The 12,686-nt window shown below is 41.5% G+C and overlaps 1 protein-coding gene across 1 annotated transcript; it reads left to right on the forward strand.

Annotated features, from left to right (window-relative positions):
• Positions 1-1,021: 1,021 nt before the first annotated feature.
• Knstrn (kinetochore localized astrin (SPAG5) binding protein) lies at positions 1,022-10,829 on the forward strand. Its single transcript, XM_076848488.2, has 9 exons — positions 1,022-1,230; positions 1,409-1,506; positions 4,551-4,683; positions 5,352-5,399; positions 6,172-6,277; positions 6,450-6,543; positions 7,821-7,876; positions 8,613-8,687; positions 10,161-10,829. Exons 1-9 carry the CDS (start codon positions 1,022-1,024, stop codon positions 10,290-10,292), a joined length of 951 nt encoding a protein of 316 aa, XP_076704603.1. The 3' UTR covers positions 10,293-10,829.
• Positions 10,830-12,686: the final 1,857 nt, after the last annotated feature.

The raw sequence follows: 12,686 nt of genomic DNA on the forward strand, positions 1-12,686 counted from the left end.
AATTCCATTAAAAGCCAGAGTAAGTTTTTTTTTTTTAGAATATATTTTTTAATATTTATAAATATTGGTTGGACACAATATATTTATTTATTTATTTATTTATTTATATGTGGTGATGAGGATCAACCCAGGGCCTCACACATGCTAGGCAAGTGCTTTACCGCTGAGCCACGATCTCAGCCCCAGAGTAAGTTTTTAAAAATATAATTTGATATTAAATAAGAGTAAGCTTCAGCTAGGCACAGTGACGAACACCTGTAATCCCAGCGGCTGGGGAGGCTGAAGCAGGAGGATTGTGAGTTCAAAGCCAGCCTCAGCAAAAGTAGCATTAAGCAACTCAGTGAGATCCTAAATAAAACACAAAATAGGGCTGGGGATGTGGCTCAGTGGTTGAGTGTTCCTGAGTTCAATCCCTAGTACCAAAACAAACAAACAAACAAACAAAGCTCATTAGCTTTTCTTCCCATTCCCCCATGTTCATGTAATTAACTCCCTCTCATTCTTCCTGAGTCAAACACCACCTGAATCTTCCCTGATCCCCAAATTTGAACTAAGCTTCCCTGCTTTTCTCTCATAAAATTTTATACTTTTCTTTCATAGTTTAATCACAATTAAACTCCAGAAGGGCAAAGTCAAGCTCAGTCCTGATGCTCAGTGAACATTCGTCAAATAAAATGAATGTACGTCAGAGAACTCTACCCTGTTTAATAGGAGTGGTTTTCAATCTCCATTTAAATAAGGATTAGTGTTATTACATTTAGGAGTCCAACTAGGTGCTTTAGGTATTGCAGCCCACTAAGCCTTCAGTTTTCATCCCAATAACCTATGCTCTTAGCAGTAACCCTAACGTCCACAGAACAAATAAACAGCTTTGTGACGTGGACATTAAACGTGGTCACGTTTTCGCCTCCTGCCGGGAATGACAGCGTAGTTCATTAGCTCCATTCAGGCCTGCCAAGTGCGCCCCCTTCCTCTCCTAGATCCGGGGCTCCCACACCTGTGCTCGAACCTTCCGTACAGCATGGCGGCTCCCAAAGTCGCGGCGCGGGACAGACTCTTCTGCACATCAGGGCCGCCTACGGAAAGCGACTTGCAACCCCGCCCGCCCAGCTCCCGGAAGTTTCCATTTGAAACCGAGGCGGCAGACCCGACCGGCTGCTTGGCCGTTGCTGCTGAGCCTCTTCTGAACAACAGCGACAAGGACTGCGAGCGGGAGCGGCGAGCGTCTGAGTTCGTCTCTCCGGGGGCGAGGGACTGGGCTGGGTGTGGGGGCGGATCGGGTGGCGCTGGGTGGAGGCGCTTCTTCCCAGATCCCGAGCCTGGACTGGCGGGGTCAAGCTTTCCCCCTGTCCTCCACCTGCTCGGGCTGGGGCCCGGCGCTGCAAAACATTCATCTTGCACCTTCCAGGGCCCAGCCGTGCCCACGCCTCCTTACGATGACCAGTGTGGTTAAGACAGTGTACAGCGTGCAGCCCCCCTCTGTGCTGAGCAGCGGCCTGTCGGCAGGTGGGTGTACACACCTTCCCCAACCCAGGTACTGTGGACCCGCCGTAGAAGTCAGGCCGGGAGTACAAGGATCTGGTTGATGGTTGGGAATGTGGGGCGCGGAACCTGTAGGCCCTTCGGTGGGCTAGCCCCTTAGATCCCGGTTGTCTAGGTTTATGTTGGGAGCTAGGAGAAGAACCGTGGTAGGACCGGTAACACCCCATCCCCACCTTTGCCGCTTTCACCAATTAGATTGAAGTTGCTGGTTGTGGTACAATATTATTAAACTAGAATTTTTTTTTTTTTTTTTTTAAGGAATATCCATTTTATTTCTAAACTTGGTATCTCTTGTCTGGGAGGAGACTCATTTGAGGAGTAGGAGAGAGCTAGGGTACCTTATTTACATTAGAATCTGCACAGTGTCTTTCATTAGCCCATTTTCAATAAATGTTGAGTGAAATGAGAGGGGTCAGGCCTAGCCAAAGTATTTGAGGACTTTGGGAAAAGAGAAAGACATGACTAGAAACATAATCTTAATTGCTTTCCTGCCTTACTTTGTGTTGTTTTGCTTGTGGTTGAAAGTTATCTCATAGGGTCTTCAGTGGTTGAGCTGCCTAATCCAAAAATTATAGCATAGAATAAACTCCAGACACCTGAAAACTGTTGTGGGAGATTATGGAGTAGCTATTTATGATCCCTTCCCAGATGATTCCATGCAGCTGGTTGATAAGCAGTGGCAAGATTGATGTCTGAAGTAAATAGGCTTTTCTCCAAGCCTTAAAGGGTTCTTGTCTTTGTCTTGGCTGCTTCAACACCTGGATGGTAGTCCTGGCATCATCAGGGGCTGCACTTAGCTGGAGAACTGGTCTCTCACCACAGCCCTGCTATCTTTCTCATGGGGTGCTGCAGTCACTGGCCATCTCCCAGTCAAGATGCAAATAATTCATTGCTTTCTCTTCCTATTTAATGAGATAGATTTGTTATTGTTTCTAACTTTAAAAAAAAAAAACATTTATTTTTTAGAAGTAGTTGGACACAATACCTTTATTTTACTTATTTTTATGTGGTGCCGAGGATCGAACCCAGGGCCTCACACTTGCTAGATGAGTGCTCTACCGCCGAGCCACAATCCCAGCTCATGTTTCTAACTTTTTAAATACTTGAGTTAGGATAAAATAAATGTTGCCTCAAGGTTACTTTTTACTTCAGATACCTCAAAAAAATTATTTGTTTTTGGTTATGAGTATCAAAAATAGAGCTGGAAAAGTTTTTAAAAATATAAAAACAATAATATAGATCTGGGCATAGTGGCACATGTCTGTAATCCCAGCTAGAAGGATCATAAGTTCAAGGGCAGCCTGGGCAATTTTGAGAGACCCTGTCTCAAAATAAAAAATAAAAAAAGGCTGTGTATGTAGTTCATCAGTAGGGCACCCTTAAATTCAAAAGCACCTTTGGGTTTGATCTTCAGTACCACAGGGAAAAAAGAAAACCGAAGTGAAGGTTAGGTGCCCATAAAAATATACCCTTAAATAAAATAATGTGTTAAACTGAGAGACAGGCAATAGTTTAGAGGTAAAGGGCTATGAAACAGCCCATGAAACTGAAGTATTTCACTTATTCCAACAGTAGTACTTGGACTTTTTTTCATACGTGAGATGCTCTACTAGGCTCAGAGGACACACAGATGACTTTTAGGGTGGTTAGGAAGACATTTTGACAAGTGAACTGTTAGGCAGCCAGAGTTATTCAGATAAAATCTTGTTGTATACAAATAAAAATTTTTCTAATCTCTGCAGTCTAGCACTTTGTACTTCATTTCTTCAACCTGATGTAATTGTTATGGCTCTTAACTTAGGTCAAGTTTAAAGGGGCCATTTTACAGTGAACAAAATGAAGTTAGTATAATTTAGAAAAGACAGGGCTGGGGGCTGAGATTGTGGCTCAGTGGTAGAGCTCTTGCCTAGCATGTATGAGGCACTGGGTTCAATCCTCAACACCACATATAAATAAACAAATGAAATAAAGGTATTGTGTCCATCTACGACTAAAAAAATTAAAAAAAAAAAAAAAAAAAAAAGACAGGGCTGAGGTAGTGATAGAGTGCTTGCCCAGCATGTGCAAGGCTCTAGGTTCATTCCCCAACACATAAAAAGAAGGCGTGGGGGAGAAGAAGAAGGAAAGCCTGTGTGTATATGTTGTGTGGGCGGGGGGTGTGTGTCTTAATTCCTGAATAAGTTAGTTGAATTTGCTATGAAATATAAATTATAGAAAATGTGTGGTGAAGGGCTGGCTTAAGGCTAGGGGGGATATGCTCCCCTTTAGGAACCAAGTGTCTCATGGCAAGACCGTATCATGGTTATCTGGCCATAGCCCAGCAAGATCAAAAAGAATCCAAATAGGGAACCTCTAAACTTAATAAAGGATCAATAAAGTAAAAGAGCTGGTGTAGAGGCCTCAGAAAAAAGAGGAAAGAAGACAGGCAATAATTTAGAGGTGAAGGGCTATGAAACAGCCCGTGAAACTGAAGTATTTCATTTATTTCAACAGTAGTACTTGTACTTTTTTTCATATGTGAGAAGCTCTACTAGCTCAGAGGACACACAGGTGACTTTTAGGGTGGTTAAGAAGAAATTTGACGAAAACAGACAAAAATTGAATGAAAAGCCACTGGAGTTTTGCCGAAGGATAATGTGCTGAGTGCTCTGGGAACTTAACAATATGGGATAACTGCATAGGTATTTGATGATTTCCTGCTGGGGTTTTGCCCTGCTAACTCTGCCTCTCATTTAACCCATTACTTGTATCAGTCTCCACATTCATATTTATTTCCTCCAGCATTTCAGTTTGATGTGTTAAGTACACTAAATTATCACATTTAAAGAATTTTGGTTTCTATTGACAACTAGTCCAGAAGTCTTACTCTTTGAAATTAGTCTTCACAAACTGAGATTGGCCAGTATGAAAATAAAGGCTTATACACTTGGGATGGAATTGTATGTTATAGGGTTGCAGCTGATGGGTCATAAAGCTTTGGCTTCTCTCTCTCTCGTTTTTCCTTGCAGATACACAAACTCGAGCTACTACCAAGAGTCTGTTACCTATTAAGTCCAAAGAAGTCGATGTTTCCAGACATCTTTATTCAGGAGGTTCAGATAATGATATTACAAAAATCAACAAACCAAAGCGAGAGAATGGGTGAGAACAGATCATTGGTATCCAGGTAGAGCCCTTGCCTAGTATGCACAAGGCCCCAGTTCAATCCCCAGCACCACAAAAGACAAAACAAAAAACCATCTTGTTAGAAATTGCTCAGTACTAAGAATTAAAAACTAGGGGTTCAGGAGCACCAGGCTCCTGAATGATAACCTGTGGCACCACTGACCTGTTTGTCAGGGTTCTCTGTGTTAATCTGTTCTGAAGGGAGACAGCAAGGATTATGAAAAGATGTATTCTTTCCTCTCTCACACTTGCTTTGAGTATGTAAATGGTATTGCGAGGGCCTAGCTGTTAGCCTAGGTTGCTGATCTGAGCAAAGTCCAGCCCCAGTGTAGGATATATGCTTGTCCCCTAGCCAGTGTTCTTTTCCCAGGTGAGTTTAGTTAGCATGGGATGGCCACACTATGGAGCATGAGCAGGTCTGTCAGGTTGTTGAGATAATCAGGAAGGCAACCCTTTCCCTAATGATAAAACTTTCTCAGCGTGAAACCAAAGAGCATAGGCATTTAGGCTCTTAAGCCTGTACTGTTTGCCTTGTACCTAATCTCTGATTCTTTCTTCAGAAGTTCAAGCTCTTAGTTCTGCCTTGTTTACAACACAGTGCAACATAGTATGATTCCTGGATTAATTTGTTTTTGCTTCTCTAGGCAGATGAAGGCTGCAGAGACTGCCATCAAGAGGAACATGAAGAAGAGGTGAGCTACAGGGTAAATAAACCTGGCCACCATTTTAGGGCAATTCATGTTCCCAGTTGTGTGTCACTCATAGGACTTGTTTAATATATTATGGTCTGGGTACCTGAGTGGAATTTTCAGGGATAAGGCAGAGCCAGCAGTGAGAACCATTGTCAGTACAAGAATCGGTGGTGCCACCATCTTGAGCCTCAGATAAGAGCTTTCTGTGCTCCATGCCAAGACCACTGCTGATGGCCCACCAACAGGAGTTTGGAATAGGAGTGGATAGTGACAGTGAAATAAATGTTCCAGTGGTGGAGGTGGACATGGTAAACTCCTGGACCCATCTCTGTTTCAGGATAGTTTGAAAGTTTTACAATCTTGAAACAGATAATGAGAAACTGAAAAGCCTATGCGCCTAGGTTCTATTCCAAATCTATTAGGTGGGCATGTCTTAAAAGTTTTGAAGACAAAATGCTAGTAAGAAAGAATTTCAAAATGAAGGATTAATATTGATGATGACGACAGTGGCTGTTTATTAAATGTTTATCATGTGTTAGTATCTGGCCTAAACACTATATATGGGTTTTCTTTTATTCTTCACAATAATAGTATGAAATGTGAGTGTGATCTTCACTCTAGAAATGAGTACCCAGAGCCTCAGCGAGGTTATACAACTCATTGAGTCAAATACCACTATATAATGAAAACAGGGTTCATACCTGTTTGAGTAACTCCTTAGCCCATATTCATCCCCTCTGCATCTTCATGTAAAGTACAACTTTTTTTGCAGCTACAAACCATTAAGTAAGCAAAAATCAGAGGAAGAGCTCAAGGATAAAAATCAGCTGTTAGAGGCTGTCAACAAGCAGCTGCACCAGAAGTTGACTGAGACTCAGGTAAGAGACCCACCAGACCTGTGTCATCAGCTGTCACTGGGCTACACATGATGGGTGGGAGCAAGCTGCTGAAGGGCAGAAGGAGAAGAAGCCAGGCTCATGCTGTCTTGTCCACGAGCTCAGGCAAAGACCTACCAGAGGACAGCTCCTGATCTATGTGACATTCCAACAGGGAGAGCTGAAGGACCTGACTCAGAAGGTGGAGCTGCTGGAGAAATTTCAGGACAATTGTTTAGCGATTTTAGAGAGCAAAGGCCTCAACCCAGGTAAGAGAATGGACTTTGGCAGCATAGCTTCAGGTGGTCCAGCTGGTCAGGAGTTGCTTAGCAAAGGCCTAAAGATTTGTGAAAGCTTCTGTTATTATCTGATGTTGATTTTTGCCTGACCAATAGAATTTCACAGGACTGTAGAAAGAAGTTTACTTCTACTATCTGAATACTCTCTGCTATTCATTTGGTGCCAACAGGTATGACCTCACAAATAGACTGAAAAATCGTGTTTCTTTGAAGAGAAGTAGAACTTAACTAATGCCTATCTCAGGAGAGAAGCAGGAGAGAGAAAGAGAGACTACTACTCTAGGGTTCCTAAATCTGGCTAATCAGCAATATCACGGTGACTAACGTGATCATGGCTTGGAGATATAGCACAGTAATAGAGCACATGCTTAGGATGTAGGAAGCCTTGGGTTCAATCCCAGTACCCCCCAAAAAAGTGACTCCTATTCAGACCCTGTCCCTTGAGTAGCAAAGAAAAGACCAGACTCTGTAACAAAGAAAAGAATGAAAGAGGGAATTGCCCAAAGACTATAAGATGACCAGCCACAATAATAGTACATGCCTGTAATCCCAGCTACTCAAGAAGCTATTTTAATAATAAAAAAATAAATAAAAATTTTTAAAAAAGACTGTAAGACAGCCTCAGGCTGAGTTGAGGAACCAGAGAATACCAGGGAAAGAGCCTTAGTCCTTGCACTAAGGAAGGCTAACTTTGAATGGGACTGGATAAGTTTAACCTGGGGGTAGCTGTTTTGTTTGGGTGCTGAGGCTGGAACCAAGAGCCTAGGGATTGCCAAGCACATGCTCTACCACTAAGCTACACTCCCAGCTCCAGTTTAGATAATCTTTATCATTACCATAAGCATTTTTGTATATTTCTAATATGTGAATGAACTATTACCAAAAATCATTATTTTTAAGACTTGAAAGACTTTTAAGAATAATTTTTGGGTTGTAAACAAAGCAGAAATCCAACCTATACATTCCTCTGAACAAATTTTTCCACTGAGCTAAGAAGAACAGAATGAATTTTTGGCTTTTTTCTTTATGCAGACCTAAAGAGAAAGGAGGTAAAATACAGCTCTGAAGAGCAGGCATGAGTGACTCTTTCCAGTTGAAAACTCAGAGCAGAAAGTATAGAAATAGTCACTTGGAGAAAGTTCCCTTGGAAATATTCTGATACTTGTCCATGGAGGGAGTTTTATTTTGTTCTGTGTAAGGTGCAGTTCCCAGAATGAGGCTGACTTTGTTGAATACATTTCTTTTAGGCAGTGAGACCCTGGCATCACAGCCGGAACCTACTCTGGATCACACAGACTCTATGGTGAGGGCGTGAGTGTGAATGGGCAGGGCCGTATGACTTTGGGGCCCTGTAGATCTCAGAGGGTCTGATATATGCCCAACAAACCCCAAAAAGCAACCTTTGGTTATCCACAGTAATAGAAGAGCAAATAGGATGTGTATTCAATTGCATATTTTACCTGAAAGGTAGCTTTGTGCTTACAAACATAAGAAAGTCTGAATTGAAAAGGTACCACTTTAAAATACATGATAGGTTGAACTCATATAGAGAGCTTTCTGATCTCTCCAATCTATACTTTACCAAATTTCATCCCACTAGTCCTTTATTGAGAACTATGTGATACAGAGTTTCAGCCTGTTAAATTTGAATTTGCAGGGTTTATTTGGTTCCTTCATTGCAAAAGGAAGGTAATACATTTGGACTTCAAGCCTCTCATACATGCATGATCTTTCACTTGGAAGATTAGTTGTCATCTTAGTCGTCATCTTAGTCATAGAATATTAGCTGCAGAACCTTCCTTGGCTCCCTCAGGCTATTAGTCAGCCCTTCTGTGGCTGCCATATTTTGTTGCTAAGGCCTATGTATCACAGAGCACATCCTGTTGGGGAAATCTGTATGGTGGACTGAGTTCATCAGAACGCCCATTAGAGAGCCAGGCCAAGTGCATTCAGTGCTTAGCAATTGATACATGAATGGAACATTAACCACCATCTAATTCATATGAAGATTTGTTTATTACATTGTACTTTCCTCTTAGTTGCTGTTAGAAACTTTGCAAGATGAATTGAAACTTTTTAATGAAACTGCCAAGAAGCAGATGGAGGAGTTACAGGTGAGGGCAAACATCACCTGAAGCAGGTGTAGATTGTGTTTTTGTGGTATGGGGATTGAACCCAGGGGCACTCTTATCACTGGGCTATATTCCCAGTCCCTTTTTAATTTCATCTTGAGATAGGGTCTCACTGAGCTGCCCAGGCTAACTTGAAAACTTGTAATCCTCCTGCCTCAGCCTCCCAAATCCCTGAGATTGCAGATGTGCACCACTGCCTGTCTTTATTTTTTTTTTTTTCAATATTTATTTTTTAGTTGTAGTTGTCAATACCTTTTTTTTAACCTTCATTTTATTTGTTTTTATGTGATGCTGAGGATCAAACCCAGGGCCTCGCACATGCTAGGCAAGCGCTGTACCGCTGAGTCACAACCCCAGCCCAATATCTTTATTTTTTAATTTATTTTTTTATGGGGTACTGAGGATTAAACCCAAGGCCTCGCATGTGCTAGGCGAGCACTCTACCGTTGAGCCACAACCCAGCCCCATCTTTATTTTAATAAACAATTTTGAAATATTTTAGATTTTCAGAAAAGTTGAAAAGATATTTTGGAAAACTCAATTTCCCTAATAATATTGTAACAGCTTACATCATCATTGTACATTTGTCAAAACTAAAAACCAGCATTGATAATTCCAGCTATTCAGGAAGCTAAGCCAGGAGGATCACAAATTCTAGACCAGCCTCTGCAACTTAGTACAAACCTGTCTCAAAATGAAGGCAGGAAAAAAGGGCTAGAGTGTAGCTCACAGGTAGAACACTATACTGGGTTCAATGCCTGATATGGGCGGTGGGGTGGAGGACAGAAAAAGAAACCAGCACTGGTGAATTATTGTTAACTACATCCTAAGACTTCATTTCGACTTCCCATTTTTTTCCCCACTAACTTTCTTTTTTTGTTCCTGTGGACGCTTAGAAATATTCACATCTCCGGGCCATGAGGCAGTGGGCAGCACAGTAGGTTGTTCAAAGTTGACAGTTGAGACCTATGTGAAATCCATGCTGTGAAAGTTTCATATCTCAAGAAAGAAACTGGTAGTAAGAAATCCAGATTCTTGGCTGGGGTTGTGGCTCAGCGGTAGAGCACTCGCCTAGCATATGTGAGGCGCTGGGTTTGAGCCTCGGCACTACATTAAAAATTAAGTAAATAAATAAAATAAAGGTATTGTGTCCAACTAAAAAAAATGTATAAAAAAGAAAACCTTGGGTCTGAACTGCTTCAGATTGCTTGAATGAATCATTGGTGATATTTCATGGAAAGTAGAGAATTTCATTGCTCTGTTTATATGCAGGAGTCTGTAATACAGAGAACAGTTGCTAAAACCAGCACAGATAAAGAAAATCTGAGATAGAAAATGCAATGATTGTTGGTCTTCTTCAGTGGAATAGAAGTATAATGTTCTGGTGGGTATTGTGTTTCCTGTGAGTCAAGAGTTTTAAGTGTGTTTATTCTTTTGAAATGCCTTTCCTTGCAGGCCTTAAAGGTAAAGTTGAAGATGAAAGAAGAAGAAAGGGTTCGATTTCTAGAACAGCAAACCTTATGTAATGGTCAAGTCAATGATTTTAAAACAGCCCTGGAGGAAATGGAGCAGCTATTAGAAATGTAATAAAAGACAAGTGGCCAGATGGCTCCCTGTTGGGGATAAAATTCTCAGAGGAAGTCACTTAAGACATCTTCGTGGCCATGATCTTCTAAGACTTACAATCCCCAGAGTGAAAACAGTTTCTGCAGTAGGATTAAGGGCAGATTATGCTGAAATGGAGGTTCTTCCTTTAAACAGCTTTCCCCACCTTCAGATTGGTCAACTCTCCTGAGCATCACATGTAGATAATGGAGGCCTATAAGAATGGACCTGGAAGCTTGACTCAACCTTGTAGGCAACAAAGCAGCACACCATTAGAATCAGGAGACTAAAGCAGCCACAACCAGAGACTCTAGAAGGTCACATTCAGGTTTACAGGAAGAAATCCTTATTTTTACAGTAGAGCACAGGAGCTCCCTGAGACATCACTGATAAGCTGTGCTGTTCTCTCTTAGAACACACACTGTTCCATCCTGGTTGGGCTTTTATACATCATTGTAAATTTGTGAACTTGAAGTTTTTGGCTTAACAAATGGGGTGATGGTATAAATAGGAATAACACCTACCTGAAACAATACATCTTGGAGCTTTTAATCTAAATCACATCTGTTTTTTTTTTTTTTTAAGTACTACTTTGGAAATAAATATTTATATAAATATTCTGACTGTATATTCTGAGGAATGAAAATAGCTTTAACCTAAACATGTCAACTGAACATTATTATAATAAGTTCAAGATTTTTAAAAAAATTTTTTCAGTTATAGATGAACAGAATGCCTTTATTTTATTTGTTTTTTATGTGGTGCCTGAGGATTGAACCCAGTGCCTCACATGTGCTAGGCAAGTGCTCTACTGCTGAACTACAACCTCAGCCCAAGTTTGGGATATTTTGATTTACCCAGGATATTTTTCTTCCACTCACTGAGCACTCACTCTAGCCTTCTGCTTTCAGGACCAATGAGTGGTTCCCCCATTTGTACCAAGGGTGACAGGCTCCATTGACTGGCTTGTGCCAGTGTTCTTCCTATACACCTGCCGCTTGCCGCACAGCTAACCCTGGGCCCAGTCCCTGTCCCACAGATCATACAGTTTGTTGCCCAAAGTCCACAATAGACTCCCCTCAAGTTTACCAAAGGCACAGCCAAATTTCCTGCTCAGCCATCTCCTATTCTTTCTGCACCTCCTAATTTCATCCCCCAAAATAACCTACTCTTAAGCATCTTTAAATCGTCCCAGAGCCCTCCAGTAAAGCCAAGTAACACATCACCCTAGCTTAAAGGGCTACAATTATTTGCCCTTGCATAAATTGTTTATGTCTCATATTTTGAGGAGTGGACCTCATCAATGAGAAAGGCTAAAAATTTCCTTCTACCCACTTTCAGGATATTTATAATTTAAAAGATTATTTACTCAAATTTATAATTGGTATTTCTTTTTTTGCCGGGGGGAGTTACCGGGGCTTGGCCTCAGGGGCACTCAACCACTGAGCCACATCCCCAGCTCTGTTTTGTATTTTTTTATTTAGAGGGTCTCACTCAGTTGCTTTGTGCCTTGCAATTGCTGAGGCTGGCTTTGAACTTGGGATCCTCCTGCCTCACCAACCCCACCCCGACCCCCTTCACTGGGACTAAAGGCATATGCCACTTCATCAGGATGTAATTGGTATTTCTGACAAAAATAAAAGCATAGTTGGAAGGAGAGAGTGGGACACTTTCTTATGCTATCCTCACTTCTTGCTAGGCCTTGCTAGTTCACTCCTAGGAATTTAATTACCTGTGTGCTTATCCTGACAAATACATCCTTTCCAACATAGAGACCCTGTCTCATGACCTGATCTCACAAGGGACCTTGATCCCAGGCTTCCACTTAGCACTGCTGGCCAGCATTTGTGCTTACTTTCCTTTTTTTTTTTTGGTGTGTGTGTGTGTATGTTTCCTCTGGTCTTGACAAAAGAGTTGTTTTGAGTACTTAATCTGCTCTGGAGCCCATATTTATACATTATATAAATTTGGCATTTTATTTTAGTGGTACTGGGGATTGAAACCAGGGCCTTCTACATTCTAGACAAGTGCTCCACCACTGACTATATCCCCAGCCCCAAATTCAGCAAATATTGATCTGTACTTTTTACTGTGTTAGATGCATTAGGAAACAAAGGTAGCATCACGGTCCTAACTTCAAAGATGCTCACAGTTGTCTATTTGGGGAAACAAAATGTGCAGGTGATGCCAGCTACATTACAAAAGGCAATACTTAATTATGGACTTGTGGTGGTACGGAGTCTGATGGTAGTTAACTATGGGCTAGTTTGGGGAAGACTCAATGGAGGAGGTGGACTATGGCTCAACAGAGAATAAATAACATTTGTAGACCAGAAAATTTAGGGGATATTCAGGTTAGTCTTGGGAAACTGGGCA

This window comes from Callospermophilus lateralis, chromosome 3 (assembly GCF_048772815.1).
Source record: "Callospermophilus lateralis isolate mCalLat2 chromosome 3, mCalLat2.hap1, whole genome shotgun sequence".
In the NCBI taxonomy this organism is placed as follows: domain Eukaryota; kingdom Metazoa; phylum Chordata; class Mammalia; order Rodentia; family Sciuridae; genus Callospermophilus; species Callospermophilus lateralis.

Bases quoted from the DNA above. Each gene is read 5' to 3' on its own strand.
- Knstrn (XM_076848488.2), top strand. From the start codon at position 1,022: ATGGCGGCTCCCAAAGTCGCGGCGCGGGACAGACTCTTCTGCACATCA. The intron at 4,684-5,351 runs GTGAGAACAGAT...TTGCTTCTCTAG, and splicing joins AAACCAAAGCGAGAGAATGG to GCAGATGAAGGCTGCAGAGA. The intron at 6,278-6,449 runs GTAAGAGACCCA...ACATTCCAACAG, and splicing joins AGAAGTTGACTGAGACTCAG to GGAGAGCTGAAGGACCTGAC.